The 19,356-nt window shown below is 41.1% G+C and overlaps 1 protein-coding gene across 1 annotated transcript in view; it reads right to left on the bottom strand.

The window, feature by feature from the left end:
- ELF2 (E74 like ETS transcription factor 2) overlaps window positions 1–12,142 on the bottom strand; it is a 35,805-nt gene extending 23,663 nt beyond the window's left edge. The window contains exons 1-3 of the mRNA XM_057432227.1: window positions 12,038–12,142; window positions 4,931–5,126; window positions 3,769–3,934 (exon numbers count right to left, since the gene is read on the bottom strand). Of these exons, the coding sequence (XP_057288210.1) occupies window positions 3,769–3,934; window positions 4,931–5,002 (238 nt within the window). The 5' untranslated portion in view covers window positions 5,003–5,126; window positions 12,038–12,142. The remainder of the gene's footprint in view (window positions 1–3,768; window positions 3,935–4,930; window positions 5,127–12,037) is intronic.
- Window positions 12,143–19,356: the final 7,214 nt, after the last annotated feature.

Below are 19,356 nucleotides of genomic sequence, written 5' to 3'. Positions count from 1 at the left end.
ATAACTTGGCATTTTCAAAACAGCATTATCATACTTAAATATTCAATTAATGCCTTATTTGGTTAAAAGGCTACACAACTTCCATGTACAAGATTTGCGGCTCATGACTATGGTACCCTTCAGCACTGCACATATGGAAAGCTCAAAGATTAGATTACCCCATCACAACACCTACACACCCACGTTATGGGTTCTGTGTCGTGACAAACAGAACTACAGCAACTGGCAATTTCAGACTGACTGCTTCTTTGATGACAGCAGCTTCTGCTGTTATGTAAACTACAAAGGTTTTGCTGAATAAAGCCTAAAATTGAAGGGCTAATTACTTTAAGGACAAAAAACTACTCAGGAAATGGGAACCAACAAAATTTGGATATAATTAAAAATTGTTAAGGAGAATGCAGTGTTTATAATATGAACACATCCACTGGTGCAGTAAACTAAATCTTAAGAATGTATCTCAGTCCAGTATAGCCTAGAGGTATTGCTCGTAAAAATGACAGTGTACGCACAGGAAAGAAATTGAAACACTATCAATCTAAAGCTTATACTTTCTCTTTCAGACATTACAGAAGGCACTCAATACTTCCACTAAGAAAGTCATAAGGTCACTTGAAAAGATGAAAATTCCTACATTTTATTTTTCCTAGAAAACTCCTTTGTCAACATTTTTTTCTATTACAAGCAGATAGACTTTTTTTTTCTGGAACAGGACAAAAAAAAATAACTTGAACCATTAAGTCTTTCTTGTTTGTTAAAACACTCTTGGGTTTTACTTTTATAGTTAATGGGTTCATTTTTTAGCTAAGGGATTAATTATCAATAATCATCCTTGATTAATGAAACAAAATACATTAGTGGGAAAGATGCTGAAAGGAGTCTGACAGGCAAAGAAACCCTGTACTCCACTAGAATTAACTAAAAATTCATCAGTGTTTAGAGATATAGCTATTTATAATTATTATATAGCATATTTTATTTGAATTGCAGTTTCAAAAAGGTGAGAATTTTAATGCAAAATAACATTACAAGTCCCAGTTCTTTCCTTGGATCAGCACTGACAGTCCTTACAGTCCACACAGTCTCAAATCCAATCACAGAATAGCAAAACACAAACAGATCTATTCAGGACATAGCACAAATCAGTGTCATAAATAAATTTTACCAAATCAGCTACCAGACTACCTTTACAATAGCATTGATCCCTATCTCTGAAGGCTAGAATAATTCTACATTTTACTAAATTATGCAGCTTTAGATTAACTGCGAAGTAGCTCAAGGCTCTTGAAATACATTATGCTGTAACATTATAAAGCATGTATATCAGTAGTCACTGGAATTGCCAATGGAATGTCACAAGAAGGGAAAAGAAAACAAACAACTCTGGTCCATGGCCAACAGCAGAGATACTGACAACAGGGAGTGTATCAGGTTATGTGGGCATGTATTACTCCAAATACTACCAAGACTTCTTTAAGATGGGGTTTTAGCGTTTATGATGCTGTCTATAGAATCTAGAGCCACAAAAGGTATTAAGTCTACTCATTCTGGATGCAACAACTATTCATTTATCAAATGACGTGACTTTTTTTGTAGCAGCCAATTGACATTTGTAATTTAGCAACAATGGATTTTTCTTCTAAGACAGGCTGAATTCAAACTGTTGCACCTATCTAAATCAGGATCATTAGCATAATAAAGGTATGTACTTGAGAAAATCAACATCTTAAAAATGCTCTTTAGATAAACATTATTATACCTTGATCACCGGTTCCTGCCTCAGCCTGCTTTCTCATTACCATTTACTACGGTGCCTCTTTATCATCTCTCCAACACCAAACTGCTTCCTACCGGCAGCCCGGTATCTCTTCCATTGCCCATTTTATCTCTCTATATTAGCAGTTAATTCAATAAGACTCTTGGGTGTACCAAAACATCAGTCAAAACACATGTCCCACAGGACTACCTCCCTTAGAACAGTCTAAACCAAACACTTCTTTCATCAACATTAGATACAAGCTCTGTGCAAGAACCATTACTTGCTGTCATATTATAATAACACCATGAAAACTGCACTGGATTAATGGTTTATATACTATACAAGTAACAATAAAAAGTCAGAGTATGGGAACAGGTGCACAAGGAGAGATTACCTCTTCCTAAAGACCTTCTGAAATTGCAAGTGATACTATTCATTAACAGTTTATAAAAACTCAAAGATTTTTAAATAGAAGTTTAATTTTTAAGACCCAGCTTCTTGGGAAAAATCACCCTCACTTCTCACCTTAAGTTTAAAAGGTCTTATTACCATAGTCAAATAATAATTTTTTAAAAATCTCCTAGTTTATCTTTACTTGAATTTGTTGAACTTGTAATTAGCATATTTAATTCAAAATACCTTTGAGTAAACTAAGTAGTCTCCAAAAAACTGAACCATCCATTCACACACATCTTCTGAAGTTGATGCATGTGACTTTTTGATGCAGTGCTGCATGAGATGAGCATCCAGATTCAGAAAGATGTATGAAAAACTGCATCCACTGTTTACAGAGAAATCTGCACTGAAACCTACCTAATCTGATGGGAATGCACATATATTTACTGGGCTGCCAAGAGTCCCTCAGCTTTGTTGTACTTGCCTAATTCCAACTCTAAATTAAGCAGCTCAAGGATAGAAACATATGCTAACCATTTTCTAGTCAAGTGGTCTCATCAGTTCAGTACAGAGTGCTCAAGAAGACCTGCTCCTCCTTTGGTTGCAGTTGTATGCATTCCCTACCCCAGCACTCATCAGGCCCTTGTCTGAGCCATGTCAACATGCTCAACCAGCAAAAAGATAATCGAGCAAAAATACACAACAGTTAAGGGTTTCCGTGCTATTTTTTCTTGCAAAAGTAGCATACTGAAATGGCTAAAAAACATTCAACGAATATAAGAAGTAGCACAAGAAAGCAACAGGGAGGGACAACAGCACAGCAGCAGCAGGGCAGTCAGGTATAATTAGGCTCCCATAGGAGCATAACTTTTGTTTCTTCACACAGTTTAAACAGACTTTGGTCACCCTCAAAGTTCAAAGCTCCTGAACATGTTCTTTGAACAGAGGTGTACTGAAAGAGCCATGCTTATCATCACACAGGTCAGCTGCTTTAATGCCAAAGCTCTCCTCCTTTCTCCATTCGTAACTTGTTATTTTACAATATCGATGGGTTAATTTTCAATCTATTAGGCTTTTTTTTCCCATAAAAGGACAGTCCAACTTCATCCTCCCCAGCCATGTACTCCTGCCGCTAAACCAGCAGTAAAGTCACTCTTGGACCAAAAAGGCATGATAGCAAAGGACAGAGTTTGTGAGAAGGAGAGCATTTGGAAGATAGGGTAGAACCACACAATCCATAACGTCAACTTCCCTGCAGCTATTTGGCTCAGATGCATTGTAAAACTAAACTCTAATCAGCTTCATGGCTTAGCTGACTTTTTTAAAAACTCAAAGTTTAGTTGTCTAGATAGTTCCCTGTGTAAGTAAGTAACAAAAAAAAAAAAAACTGCCCATAAGGGTACATGGTGTTACAATGTCACCTGAATTTAGGGTGACATTTTTACCTGCCAAGCCCTAATCCAGTCACCACTGATGCTACAGAAAAAACTAAGCTTAGAGGGAAGAGATGTGAACCCAGGTCAGGATCTCATCCTGTGGGTAAACACAAAGTCACAATCCTCAGGAGCCTCTAAAAGTACAAAAATCTCATGGGTGAAAAAAATTAAATCTACCTGTTTCCACAGTTTCACTCTCAACTTCTTGTTCCTCTGCTACATCTTGCATCAGGTAAGTCTCGTCATCATAAACCAGGACCTGTGCAGCATATCCCTGTTCTAGTCTCGCACTAGGAACTGGCTCCACAATCACTGCTGGGAATTCAGAGACTGGCTCATTTTCCTATAGAAAGAGGGGAAAAATAAAATAAAATTAAAAAAAAAAGAAAACAAGGAAAAAAACCGTGCTCTAGATATTGAACTGCTGAGTTGAACTCTACATCAGTATTTTCCTCTTATCCTCTTACATATTTCATGGAATACTGATAATAAAGATTTTTAAAGGAAATTGTCTTCTACAGCAAGACATTTAAAAAAGAAAACAAAATCAAACCAATAAAAAGACAGCTTATCATCCTCCAAAGGGATCTTCCTCAATCTCAAAGATATTTGCCTGGCTTAACACACGTAAAATTTAAAGCATCAGATGGCTTCAAGATATGGGAAAAAAGCAAGTTTTATAATTAAGACATCCAGCTGTGGAAGTGTTCCTTGTCCCTCAGCTCCATGAAATTTAATCAAGCCTTTGCATATGTTCTGCAACATACCTACATCTGATCGGTACCTTATGAACGCTCATGTTCTGGATTAAGTACGTAAGCTATCAAAAAAGAACTGTCTACTTCAAAGCCCATACGCCTATATCTACTTATTTAAGGACCAAAACATCTGTAACAGCATATTTAATCTGTTAAAGTGTTGCAGAACTGGAGCCCTGTCAGATTCAATTTACTACAAGCTACAGGAGAGTAGAACATATTTATTATTTGTTTATAAGAATGCAAAATATGAGCAAATACATCACATTGGCTAACTCTGAAAAAGGTCCTTCTGTTGTTCTGCTCCTCCTGTTCTACACCTCAAGACACATTCAAGATCTTTAAAGAGATAATTTTGTCAACCTATTCTACAGGTGTATAGCAGACTTCAAAACTTACTGCTCCCACTTCTCTGTGAAAATAAAAGATATACAAAACATGGGCTGCTGTCTTCCTCCTTATACAACAATCTGTAATCCATTTCACTTGTTTTCACAGCAAGTTTAAGGTGAATTTTTCTTTCACATTAAGATCAAAGTTGTGAAGTTTGCTAGTAAATAAATAATATTTGTTTTCCTAACCTCTTGATTTTTTATTTCATTGCTGTCAAACTCCAGACCCGGGTCTCCCGTGTCAATCACTGCTGATGTCATGGTGCATCCCCTGAAGATGCTTTGAGAGTTGTTATCTATCTCGAAGACAGTAATGCTGACAGCCTGCAGTTATCAAAGGCTTAAATTCACAATCCACTTCTGTTGAAGAGCGAGGCAGAGGTGTCTGAAACACAAAATGATTTGAATTTAGTAGCACAGGTTATATTCAAAAGCCTTCCAACATTTATGAAACCTATTGCATGCTACATCTCAACATCAAAAGAGGGCATCACTGAACACAACAGATGTGACAATGTGCTGAGTGAGTAGTGCCATACAACACAAGTTTCACACTGACTTTTAATACTAAGATAAGATAATTTCAGTTTGGTTCTTTGCCATTTGCTAAATTGCATGCAATTTTAAAAACAAGTAATAGGTATTACTTTGGCCCTCCATGGCCAAAATCATTAATTTCTCACTGAGGTCAAATATCAACTCATTTTGAGACATACATACATTTTGAGTTAGTGCAGCTTTTCTAAAGTTACTGTTTTCCTTTTAAATTCAGAGATGGATTTTTTTTGTTTTACTAGTTTCATAGTAATTCCATAAAGCTACAGTCTCCTAAGTTTCATAACTAGTTTTATGCAGCTTTCAAACTACTGCTTTTTTAAAGTAATGCATACATAATACACATCTCACAAACACATGTCTGATTTCTAATCTAGAGTTTTATTTGAAAAATAAGAAGTATTGTATTTTATTTTTTTCCCTGTAGAAAAAATTCTTACGCATCCAAAAGGAGTTGTTCCATATCATAATGCTTCAATTTGGGTATGCCATGGACTCACTGAACTTACAAAGACATATAACCTCCATCTTTGTGAATTTCTTTAAAACTAGCTTAACAGCAGTGCTTTGTTTCTAAACAACTGCTATTTATTTATTCTGAATAAGTATTATTACTCATATCCTGTCTTTGGAAGAGACAAATAATGTGTCTTCATAAACCTTGGGCCGTGAGGAGCAGTTTACTACTTCAAGATGTAAACTAAGAAGTTTGGCTTCTTAGAACAGAAAGCACATATTCCACATGAGACATAAAAACCCAGTCTGTTATCAATTACCCTTGTGAGTAACTCCACTGAGATCAATGCTGTATAACAGAAGCCAGAATTTAGGCCCTCACTTTTAGTAAAACTTATCCATTTCTAAAGCTAGCAGAAGCACCAAGATCTGCAAGAAAACAGGTTCTTCCATATAATGAAGAAAGAAAAAATATAATTAATACTCCAATGGGTAAACTCAAAAGCCTGCTTCCAATAGCACACAGCCAGCTTAAACTAAATTATCCTTGCACATACAGGGAAAAGCTCGCTCAGATTCATGCACAGTAACTGGGTTTCCTATGGGCATGGAAATCTTTCCAGACACAATAGTTTAGGTGTACTAGTAGAACTGATAATTACTGATCTCCCCAACTGGATGTCAACTAAGCAAGAAAGTAAAAAAAAAATAAAAATCAAAAACACAACTATGCAAAAACTGTTTAAAAGCTTTAGTTCATCAAAGGTATTGAGGATCCTCCAGCACACCATAAAAATATGCTCAGAAAGGCACCAATTCCGTTGCCATATCAACTTAGCACAAAAAGTCAGTAGCCGTCTAGCTACTGTGGATGGCAGGTTACTACAAAAATAAACAAAACAGCTGTTATACTAGCAGCAGAATAATCACAAGATATATTTTATCGTTCCTCTTGGAATATACACCATTTAGAAGAAAAAGAATAAGGCATTTTTTGCTTATATAGGCAGTCAACTTGACATGAGAAAGTATGATTCAAACCTAAAAATACCTTATTTGTAACAGCGCACACACCAAAAAAAACCCACAACACCACCAGCGTAATACTTTATCTTCCATTGTTTCATTTGTAAAGCCAGCACCACTTTTTGATTATCAGTATTCTCCTTGATGAAAAAGAAAGCAAACTCCTCCTTCACTCCCCACACAAGTCTCAAGCCAGAAAGCCTTTAGCAAGCATTCCTGGAGCCTCATACACATGTCCCCCTCCAGGTTTTTAACTCAAAAAGCTAGCCCTTACCTGCCTTTCAATTACCACATTATTTCAGAAGTCTTAACATTCACAACTATGCAAAATTAAATGGAAAAAAAACAAAACAAAACAAAAAATACTTTTACTGTAAAAAGACTTTTTTCCTTTTCTACAGTTTTCTACCTACATCCACATGAGAAATCCTGCCAAGCAATCATAACCTAAAAGAGAAGTCCAAGGAATGGAAATTACATTTTAATTTGGAAGTATAGCTTCCAAGCATTTTCAAACATCAGCATTATTCCTGCAATTCAGACTTGCATCTATGTATAAAGAAAACACAGCACTTCATGTAGTACCTTTGCATAGCTTAAGCATGTCACAAAGCTAATTTAGTTCTCACACAGTATATTAATGCAAATAAACAATCATAAACAAGACCACATCTACTGTATATTCGTATTTTATCTACTATAATCCCACACAGGTGGCTAAACAGCTGCCAAACTGTAGCAACTGAAAACACTTAATACCGTGTACTAGATCAGGTCATGTCAAAACCCCACTATTTCTGTCTCCTAGGTTACAAGAGGTTTAGATGACCCTTGCACTGATTTCTCTCTACATAAATTGCCAATTACCTACAGAAGTGAAGACAGAGCAATGCAGGAACGTAAATTATAATCCACATTTATCAGTTCCAGCAGAAATTCATAGTAAGAACCTTACATGGGAGAATACACAGAAGAATCAGAGAGATGTTAAACCTTAGCATTCATTAAAAGGACAGCATCTTTAGACTGAATGCACAGAACAGACAAGGCAAGGAATAAATTACTGGCCCAGAGCTGTTATACAACATGATTTGAACTTCATACTAAGAGTCACGCTATTCAGCAACCTCTTCAAAAACCTGACAGGGTGGGGAAAAAGGCAAGCCCCCTGGCAAGCACGTGGGATGTTAAAAGGGTTTCAGTCAGGACTGGTTTACAAGTTCTAAGTTAAAGCAAACACCCAAACACACCCCACACACCTAAATGCACATCAGATTCCTGCAGACTCCTTTTAAAACGAACCAGCTAAGCGTTTGCCCTCTTCCTTCTTCCTAAGCAGTATGGCCTTGTGGAATCTTCACTTCTCCCTGAAGTTCCAGTAGGATACTGACTCTACTCCTCATCTTCTGCCCAGCAACTCATGACTAACTCAACTTCTGTAAAAACAAAAGACTGCCCAGCCACTTGCAGAAATCAGTTCTAAAATTCACATTTCCCAAGGCTGACTGAGACAAAACCACCAAAGATAATTAGATTCTTAAAGAAAGAGATGATTAAGACTTGTAAGAAGACCAGGTTATTAACAGTGATAAAATTAGCCAGCAGAAAAGCTGGTTCAAAGTGTGACTACTTCTGAAGTACAAAACAGCAGCAGAAAGATTTTAAAATAAAAAACCACACACACACCACAAACTGAATTCCCGGACAGGTGCTTGCAACAAAGCAAAATATGGGATGACATCAGAGGAAAAAAAACAAATCTGACATTTCCAAAAGACATGACCAAATCATTTTGTTACAGATCTGACATCCATTCACAGAAAAAGCAGAGAGAAACTAGTTCTGAAACATTTGGAACATCCCTTACAACAGGGACATCAGCTTTGTTTCATCATCCTTTATTTTTATACATATGTCATAGGAAAAGAAAAGTAAGTCCAAGTGCTCCCACCCTCAAGAAAGAGAAAAAAACAAAACCAAAGATCTGAGTCTTGAAGTCACATTCTTTGCCTCAACAGCAAGAGGTTTCTAACTGTTTACCACTACGAAAAACACAAGACCCAAAATTTTAATCATTTTCCTTGGTCAAGACAACCGATTACAGCATGTACATCTTCAGAGGCTAGAGAGCACTTGCCATAAAGACTGCAAAATACCAAACAGTTTACTCACATATTTAATAGCACATTTGCACAGCCTACATTACATATCCAAGCGTCTGCCTACAATAGATCCATGCAGTTCTCGTGTTTTCAGCAGCTACCAGAGAAGCTTAAAACCCTAATCACAACTGTGACAAATTAATAGTAGTCCCACAAAAACCAGAATCTTAAGTCGATCCCCCTGTGCACAACCACGTATCGAGTTAACAGAAAGGCAAACACGCAACTCAACAGAATTAAAAATAATAATAATTGAAAAAACAGCATGGAAAGGATGGCAGAATGTCAATTCAACTAGGCCAGGCTCAGAGTGAAGCTATTCAAGACCGGCTTCATAACAAAACTCTAAATAGAAATCTGCAAACAGTTTTAAATTATAAAACAAGCAAACAAACAAACAAACAAAAAAAATCAATGCTTGAAAAAAAGATGGACACAACTCGTACACACAGAGGAAAACAAGACAAACATGCAGAAGCCTGGGCAGCAGTGACTAGAGGCAGCTGCTCCTGCAGCACTCAGAAGAAACGTAAGAGTACTTGGAACAATGTCCCCCTTTTATTCCTCTGGCATCCCAAATCCTGAGAAGAGATTTATGCGGATACCTACACAGAAGCAACCACAAGGGCAGGACTGCAGCCAGCAGTAGCATCTCACACAATTTTTTTTTTCATAAAGGCCTTCCTTCAAAAAAAAAAAGTTAAAGAAGTTGGCTTGAAAATGAAATTAGTTATACAGAAATACAGGATCCCACTAGCTGTGACAAGGCTTCCTATGGGTACAAAGGTGGTCTTTCATAAGCAGCACCTCAAATACACATGTAAATGTCGCTATTGCTTTGATACACATAAACCATGGCACACACTATAAAAAACTGTGTCAACCAAAAGGCCTTTTTTATGTATTTTCCTAGATAATTTTTATGTCTCCAGCTAACTGATTCACATAGGTGTGCCGAAGAAATGGTGAATTAACTGCTTTTTTTTTTTTCGAAACTCAGAAAAGTCCAAAACATGGGGGAAAAAAAAGTTACCAAAAAAGCTAAGAAAGTAAAAAAAACAAAAAATAAAAAAAAAAAAAAAACAAAACAAACAACAACTTGTAAATAGCTAAAGCACTGGGGGCTATACTCAAAAGGATGATACAAAGTATATCTTTGCATTCACAAGGTCACGGGAACAATCCATACAATTTACAGCACTTTATACGTTACATAAATCTCTAGAAGTTATAGCAAAGGAGATGAAAATGAAGAATCATCAAAGCAAGTAGTTCTGACCACATCATACTTCAGAATTTCCCATACAACAAGGCAATAACTTTATTGCTGAACACACATAAATTATTACATTGGATCAAATGAATGATGTACCAAATCCAGTAAGAACCTTGAGGAACTCCTTCCTTACATATTTAATTTGATAATCTGCCCATCCAGAGTTTGCTCAGAAACCTCAACAGCTAAAGCTGATGAGCCCCAAAACATAAGCTTATAATCACTTAAAAACTATTAACGTTCTGCACAAAGCTTTGTGGCTCCAGCAGGCTTCTCCTGGACCTTCCTGTATTTCATCCTATTAGCAGGCTCTCTTCCCACTGCTCTCTATTTAAAGATCCTTCAAACCTTCTCTTCCTTCTGACAGGACTCACACACTTTGTACCCTCACTTTATGCCAGCATTTCTCTTTCCATCGGCTCGGTTGTAGGTCCTTAACATCCATTTCCACTCCCCCACAAGCCAGAGTAGGGAGCAATTATTCATCGTTTTACATAATAAAAGAGCAGAGAGGACGAAATTAAATGGTGAGGATGGGGGTTTAAATAAAAAAACAAAACCAAAAAATCACAGCACACACATGCAGATAAAAGGAAGCAGCACACACAAGCTATGTAATTCCTTTTCATAGGATATTCTAGATGGCAAAGGAGTAAGTTTTAAGGTAGACAGCTTTATGGAAGCAAAGCCCCTGAAGGGCTTACACAACTATAAACACAAAGATGCACATAGAGTCTGAAGCTTAGGGACCTTCTGAACCAGGTATTACTGAAACCTGAAAGATGCAAAGAGTATGTCACTGAAGGGACTACAGAAAAAAACTATCCTGCTCCCAGAACCCTCCTCACAAACTAACTAGTTTTAACCTGGCAGCCTGGAAGGTTTAGCCGCCTTTGCTGGAGAAGTTAAATGGTTAAAAAGCTCACAAGGACCATGACAGTGACCAGCCATAAGGGAGGGAACACGCAGAACGAAGAACTGAATTATTTAAGTGGGGGAAAAAAAAAAAACAACCACTGTGAGAGAACACATCCCAAAAGGCAACAGATAAGCACGAACAGCTGAGCTGAGCTGACCGATACCACGTTTTACAGGCGCGGCGAGGTGTAATTAGGAATACGCCGGACTTGAGCTCTTTGGTCAGGGCGCAGCCGGAGCAGTGACCGCGGGGCGTGTGGTGGCCGGGCGGGAGGCGGCAGGCCCGGCAGGGCTCCCCCGCCGCCAGCACGCATGACAGCAGCTGGCCAGCACTCCCGGGCTGCCATGTTCTCCCGACGCCCTGTGTAAACAAGGCGCTGCCCCCGCCGCGCTGCCCCGGCCACCGCCCCGCTCCCGCTCTCGCCGCGGCAGGGGCAGCGTGGCCCAGCGTGGTCAGGCGCGGCAGGCCGCGGCCGCCTCGGGACTCTCTTTACGCTGACAGCCGCCAGGAACCACCCGCCGCCCCCAGCGCCCCCTCAGCCGGCGGGGCAGGGTGCGGACACCCGCGGGCCGGCCGGGGGAGAGGTGATGAGGGGCGGCCCCGGCCCCACGGTCGCTCCGCCGCGCCCAGCCCCGCTCCCCACGCGAAACCGAAAGTGCAGCTGAGGAAGAAGAGGAGGGAAGCTGCGGCCGGAGCAACCCCCGACCCCGCCACGCCGAGCCCGCCCGACACAGCTCGGCGACAGCCCCCGAAACGGGACAAGCCGATCCCGCGGCCCCCTCCCGGGGCGGCCGCCCGCTCGCTCCCTCTTTGCCTCCCTCCCTCGCTCTCTCCCTCCCAGGGCCGCCTGTCAGCGCCCATCTCGCCCGCCGCTGAGGCAGGAGCCGGTGCCGCACCCTTACCGTGCCCGTGCGCCCGGAGGCCGCGTCCGTCGCCGGTCCGGTCCGGGAACAGGAGGCGGTGGGTACCGCCGCGAAGGGGCAGAGCCGGGGCCGGGGCCACCCCGCTGCTGGAGGGGCGGGCGCAGCGGCGCAACCTGCCCGGCCCCGGCCCCCCCCCTCCGCGCAGAGCCGAGCCGAGCCACGGCCTCTGCACATGCTCACGCCGCTCGGCGCGCGGGGGCGCTGTGGGCATGCGCGGCCTCTGCGCGCCTGCGCAGGGGCCCGCGGAGGGGCGCTTGGCTGGTCAGGGCGAGAGGCTGCCGCGAGGGAGAGGCCGTTGGCGCGGCGGCGGGATGTGCCTCACGGCCGCCTGGCCCCAGGGATGGTTCGGGCCTTCGTGTTCAGAGCTGACGGGAGCCGCAGTCGGTAGGGTTGGAAGGGACCTCTGAAGAGCATCCAGGCAGGGCCACCTGAAGCAGGTTACACAGGAGCATGTCCAGGCACGTTATGAATGTCTCCAGAAAGGGAGACTCCACGACCCCCCTAGGCAGCCTCTTCCAATGCTCTGGCACCCTCAGCTTAAAGAAGTTTTTCCTCATGTTGAGATGAAACTTCTGGTGTTTTAGTTGATGGTCATTGCTCCTCATCCTATTGCTGGGCACCACTGAAGAGAGTTTCAGCACCATCCTCCTGGCACCCGCCTTTGAGATATTTATGTGTTAATGAGATCCCTTCCCAGCCTGCTCTTCCTTAGACGAAACAGGCCCAGCTCCTGCAGCCTCTCCTCATATGACCCCTGATCATCCTTGTGGCCCTCTGCTGGACCCTTTCCAGTATCTCCTTCTCTTACCTTCTACTGAGTACACAGTACTCCAAATGTGGCCTCACCAGGGTTGAGCAGGAGGGGATCACCTCTGTCAACCTGTTGGCCACACTCCCCCCGATGCACTCCAGGATAGTCTCCCCTCCTGACACTGGTGGCTCATAACCAATTTATCATGCACCAACACCCTTAAGTCCTTCTCAGCTGAGCTGCTCTCTTGCAGGTCAGCCCCAGCCTGTACTGGTACTTGGGGTTCTTCCTCCCCAGGTACAGGACCCTATGCTTGTGCTTGTTGAACCTCATTAGGTTTCTCTCAGCCAAATTCTCCAGCCTATCAAGGTCCTGCTGAATGGCAGCTCAGCCTTAATGTGTATCAGTCATTTCCCTCAGCTCTGTATTACCAGCACGCTTGCTGAGGGTACGCACCAGCCCTTCTTCCAGGTCATTGATAAACGTTGATGTACAGGATGTAGAAAGCAAAGATAAGGGAAATCCCACAGCAGACAGGGTCTTGGTAACCCTCGGCTCGGCTTTGTAAGGGGCAAACAGGTGCCTGCTTTCAAAAATCCCTCCCAATGACTATATCCAGCCCTAGAGGTGTAATTAGTTTCTAGCACTTGATTTTGGTAGGTAGGTGAATGAGCTGTCCGTGCATATGAGCAGCTGTAGAGCCCCAGGCATACAAGCCTGAGTCAGCCAGTGACTTGTAGGAGCAGTGCTGGAACATAAGCGTCAAGGTTTCTTGAATCAGCCATCTCTGCTGGAGCACATCAGTTTTGAAATTAGCCAAATTCGTAATGCAGCATCCATTACTTCCTTGTCAATATGGGATACATTGTCAGAGTCCGATCAAGAACTGAGCACATGCTGAGGCTGTCTTGATCTAACCCGATCTGAGAAACCTCTCTCAGAATTGATCTTCTTTACAAATACTGGGATTTAACAATTCTACCCTTCCTTGCATTTCACAGAAATATACAGAAGAGCCTTAGCTGAATAGGAGGCATTTCATGTTAATTATAGACGAGAAAAAAAAAAACAAACCCACCACATTGCCAAGGAGACTTTCAACATTGCAAAGCCACTTGCTCTGAAGGAAAACTTAAGACTGAAGGTTTTCTGTTCAAACTGATTTGGGCCCCCTTGTGCCTGTACACTGTAAAAGTCTGACATTCTTTTTAGCAGGAGCCCTCTCGGCACTGAGCAGCAGGTACAGTCACAAACACACTTCACCTTCATCAGTGTGCAAAAGCTCATCTCTGCTGCATTTCTAAACCAAAAATGTCTTTTTTTTTCTTTTTTAAATGAAATTTTAATAGATTTTATATTGTGCTTATAGAATCATAGAGCAGCATGCCACTTTTGCTGTGAAGTGTTCCAACATCACTAAATTAAGCTATATTTTACCCTAAGGAAACAAGCTTTATTGAGACCTAGCTAACTGTGTGTCCATCCATCTCTGCAATTCCTTTCCCTTCAACATTATTTGCCAATTACAGCTCAGTTTTATTAAAAGGTACAGATCTCAAAGTCCCTACAAGTTTCAAGAATACAAGTATTGGAGCAGAGGACACCAACACCAATATGTGTACCCACTAGAAAACAGTTATTTTTTTATGCTGACCCACAGCAGCCAGTTGATGTGTTGATAGGCATATAGCTGTGTACCAGCTAGGATTCTAGGATATTCATTGTCAGCCTGCTACGAGACATTACTAGCTGCTGCTTTACATACTACTGAAGCCATCTTGGCAATAAGGAAGGAAATTCCCAGTGGACTGTTTGGGATGGATATTTTCTTGTATGTATTTGTCCCAGAAGCAATCACTTCACTAGCAGAACTCAAACATTTGAATGTTCTTGCTTTTATATAAGATGTTGTCTGTGACTCTACCCCACATTCATAGGAAAAGAAAGTATTTAAAGCACCCGTGTTTTAAATCCATGTCACTGCAAGGTGCTGATCAAACTACCAATTGATCCTAGTAAGCAAATTGGTACTCACACTTTGCAGGGGCGGGCATTCCATCTCCTGAAGCCATTCCTGCCTGTGGAGCAGGGAGGAGCACACCTCACCCAGACTGGTGATCAGGTTAACTTGGCATACACAAGCATGGCTCACCAGCTTTTGGAGTTATTTTTGCAGGGATATGGGACCTAATTTGAGGTCTATAGATCTGATGATTTGCATGTTTCTATTGCCAAGGATAAATACCAGATAAATAAAGGTTCCATCTGTGAAGAATTCCAGATCTGACAGCTTTAAGACGAAATTTCAGACTCCTTATTGCCCAAAAAAAAAGCAAATTTTCTGTGCTGTAAAGACACATGGCTAGTGTCAGCTTAACTCAAGCTTAAACTTCCTATCTACCCCTTGATTTTCTTCATGCTTTAGGCTACTAAAACATCTTATGTTATACAGCAAAATCCTTTAAATTGCACATCTAATCCTAATCTCTGAATTCATTCTATCTCCTTTATAGTTTCCCCTTAATGGCCTAAAACTTAGAATAAAATAAAAAAAAACCTCCACCAAAAAAAAACAAACACACCCCCTCCCTTCCTTAAAACTACAACACTGCTTTGCTTGTCAAGTAGGAAAGCACAAGAAGCTTCTGATCCTCAGCACTGCAGGGGCTGTAACGCCGCTAATTACATGGGAGTTGTGCAATTAAAGCAGGCGAGCAGTGCAGTGCTGAAACAAGCCCATTTCAGGCAGGATTTTACCCTTGAATAAATATGTGTTGCTTTTAAGAAAGAAGGAATTGCATAGATATAAAGGAGGAAAGTCCATAGCACTTTGTTGCTGTATGCTAGATATACTTTAAGATACAGCAATTGCAATATTTCAGAAGAAAGAATCAAAGTTAGGATAAGTGTGAAAGAGGACTTTACCTCATTTTCTCTCAAAAAAAAATACATACATGGTATATACATGACATGTTGATTTTCTTAGTTTAGACACAGCAGAAAACAGAATGCTCACAAGGAACCCTTCTGATACAGAAAAACCCTTTAGAAACATGGTTTGCATGAAGAAGTTTCTTACAGAGACCATCTAGTTTCTTTTTAACTGTTTTGCTTTAAAGAAAAATTGAAAAAAAGAATTACCTCAAAGGTAGATTTATCTTTTCATAGCAAAATATTTCAGCATTGGAAGCTACTTTTCACTTAGGAACATCCAAGCTCTGCCAACAGTAAACATTCTCATGGGGACAGTGCCCAAGTGAGGATCTCAGAACTGGCATAGAAGACAAGGTTCTGCAAAGGTACGTGCTGAAAGCAAATGGACAGGGTGTGGAAATCAAACCACTAAGGTTTATTTTAACAACTTCAAACACTTCAGAGTCCTTCTGTCTTTGTTCATAACCAGGACTGAATACTTTGTGTTACCTCCTTCTACTGCTGATACTTGTAATAAGTTAGAAGGGTCAAGGCTGCAGTGATTTTGATTTTATGGAACTTCATTAATCAATTAAATGAAAACAAAGACATTCACACCCAGCCTTATTCTGTTTTCATTTGCAAGAGCCATTAAGCTTGCACAGTTACTCCAGGTCTGGCTCCTCTCATATTATAATAGCCTCAGCACCAAATACTTTGCACTGGAAATTAGTCACTTACTACAACAGTGGAATTAAAAGGATCTGCATGATTTGGACTTTCTCCAAACCACAATTAAACTTAAAAAAAAAAAGAAAAAAGAAAAAATCAAGTCAATTTTGTCCACAGAAAAAGCATACATTATTCATTTCTTCCTGTACTGTTCAGCTCCAGGTTTGTTTTGAGGATAGGGGATCCTTCTTCTGTTCTGGGTTTTTGTCATCAGGCTGCTTTTGATTTAGCGCCCTCTTCTGCTTGATAATGAGAGTGCATGTTGACCAGTGGTTAATTAGTCTCTCTTACCCCTCGCTGGGAAATAACATCTCCCAATAACTACTGAGAAAGAAAATAGCCTTATGCAGGAAGAAATAAGCTGGGGAGTGAAAAATAAAATCACATTATGGGAAGGCAGTCCATGCGTCTCCACACACATCAGTAATTTAATTACAGAGAGAGAAAGAGGAAATATGATGTTGATACATATTGCTGTCTCTCCTCTTCCACTTATTCTCTGTTTTCTCCTTTAACTTAATTAGCTTACATACTGCAGTCAATGCTGAACTAAGAGCACAGGCAGCAAAACTTCCCGAGATGAGGCATGGCAACTATAGCAATGTACAACATTTTCCTAGGGCACAAGCAGAGCTCATGCATGTATCTCTTGAAAGATCACTATGTCATGAAGGTTTAAAATAAGGAAAGTTATTTATCACTGAACATACAAGATTTTTATGTAGTTAAGAGGCACTGGATCTCCATGTGAAGCCGATACAAATAATTAACAGACCACATGAAGAAGATACTTCTGTTTCACAGAAGCTTCCCATTTGCTGTCAGGAGCTTTCGAATATCAGTCGCAAACAGCCCTTTAGAGCTTACTAAAGCCATCACTTGAGTTTGGTAAAATGCACAGATGAAGTGAAGAACATTTGTAGATAGCTAAACCACTAAGCAAATCATGCTGTTTCAACAACCTGTAATTCAAGCAAATGGCAGGAAAAACTCCAGCACAGAAACCTCCAGTTTTAGCCCTGCTTCCCATTCTAGTGACGCTGATGTTCTCCTGCAGCATCCCAAAGGAGCAAAGACCAGAATACAGGAGAATCCAGTTACAATGATGTCCAATGCCTGTTGCTCTAGAGTGAGCTTTATTTACATCATCCTGCACATCTTCCAACTTGTGCAGCAGATAAGCAGAGCAAGAGCAAAGCATACAACCAAGAAATACCTTTTTCAAGAGCAGAATTGTCTGTGTGATAAGGGGGACAGCACTCTGCAGAAATGAGCTAATCCATGGACAGCAAATCAAGCTACAATAGCTTTTGTGTCTTTTCACACAGAACATTTTCTGTCCCTCCTTATCTTCCCCTGTCCCATACACACCTCATGCCCTCTGAGCTATCCTCTTGCAATGCTCTGCTGGCTCAGTTTTTCACCCCCTAACCTGGCAGCAGCTGATTATGGACACCAAAGTGCTACTCAGCTGCACCACGCATGTGACAGGACAAGGGGGAATGGCTTTAAACTGAAAGAGGGTAGGTTTAGATTAGATATTAGGAAGAAATTCTTCCCTGTGAGGGTGGCGAGACACTGGCACAGGTTGCCCAGAGAAGCTGTGGCTGTCCCATCCCTGGCAGTGTTCAAGGCCAGGTTGGATGGAGCTTGGAGCAACCTGGTCTAGTGGAAGGTGTCCCTGCCCATGCCAGGGGGACGGAACTGAATGAGCTTTAAGATCCCTTCCAACCCAAACCATTCTCTGATTCTATATACGTGCACTTGCTCATCTGCTGGCAAACAACAAATAAGTCACTGATCTCCTCAGTCATCACACAGATGGTAGGAACTTTGTCCCCTTCACATCTCTCTCTTAAAACAGAAGTTGAGGTTGGCTAGTTGGGTCAAAATTTTTGAGGGAGAGAGAGGAAAAGAGAAAGACCAACAGGTGGGAAAACAGCACAGCCTCAGTTCTTGGCGTGGTTTGGGTTCATTGGAATTGTGTGGGGTTCTGTGTTTTTTTTTATTCCTCAGAAATACAGATAAAAAATAACATTTTATCACATCATCAAAGCTTGCTGCACAGGGACAAGAAATCTTGGTTGAAGTATTTCTCAGATTCCCCAAATTTTGGGTACCAACTTGCAGTTTGAAATGATCTTTTTAAGCAATTGTCTTTTTAAAAAGGAAATTAAAATAAAAATTAAATTCTATATTGACATCAACGAGGCAAAGAGTAAAACTGAAATTGCTAGATGGACTCCATCTGTCTTCAGCATTTCAGCAAAATGAACTGCTGCTAGCAGCTTGCAGGCTGATATCCTTCACATGAACTAGAGGGAGGTGAAATGCTTTGCTAATGGGTCTCATAGATACTTGCTGACCACAAAGGAGCAATTTCCAGTTTGTACAAATTCAGGAATCTCAAGTTTTACTCTGAGCTTTGAAATGTTTTGTCAAGAACAAACCTTTTGGCCCATCTCCTGTAGTCCTGCATTAGGTCTGCTCTCTGCTGTGGTTGTGTTCTCCTTAGTGAGCCAAAGCACCATTTTCTACAGTTCATCACAGCCTTTGGGTAGCAAGTCAAAAATTCAGTTTTCTGGAGGTGGGGCACAGAAAAATATTACTCTGTGTGGTAATTAGAGTCCATACTAGCATAACTGCTGAAAGTGATCAAGGACCACCTAAACCAGTCAGACAAAGAATTTCTGGTGAAGCAACAAGGCATCCTGCATGCGGTTAGTGGCTATTTTTCAGAGCAGCCCTCTGCAGATTGCAAAAGCTCTCTGTTGTTAATCTAGGATTTACATTTTTGAACTTGAAAGGGTGAAAAGCTCTGGAAAACACACCATAGGTTGTGCTTCAGTTCTTCAAACACCTCTCTTCCAAGGCTGATACGTTTTGCCACATACCAGAGCAG

The sequence above is a fragment of the Pezoporus wallicus genome, unplaced genomic scaffold (assembly GCF_028554395.1).
Source record: "Pezoporus wallicus isolate ANWC-B61680 ecotype Strahan unplaced genomic scaffold, APGP_CSIRO_Pwel_v1 contig_6872, whole genome shotgun sequence".
In the NCBI taxonomy this organism is placed as follows: domain Eukaryota; kingdom Metazoa; phylum Chordata; class Aves; order Psittaciformes; family Psittacidae; genus Pezoporus; species Pezoporus wallicus.
Note: the sequence above shows the minus strand (reverse complement) of the source record. Positions and strands in the feature narration are given on the sequence as shown.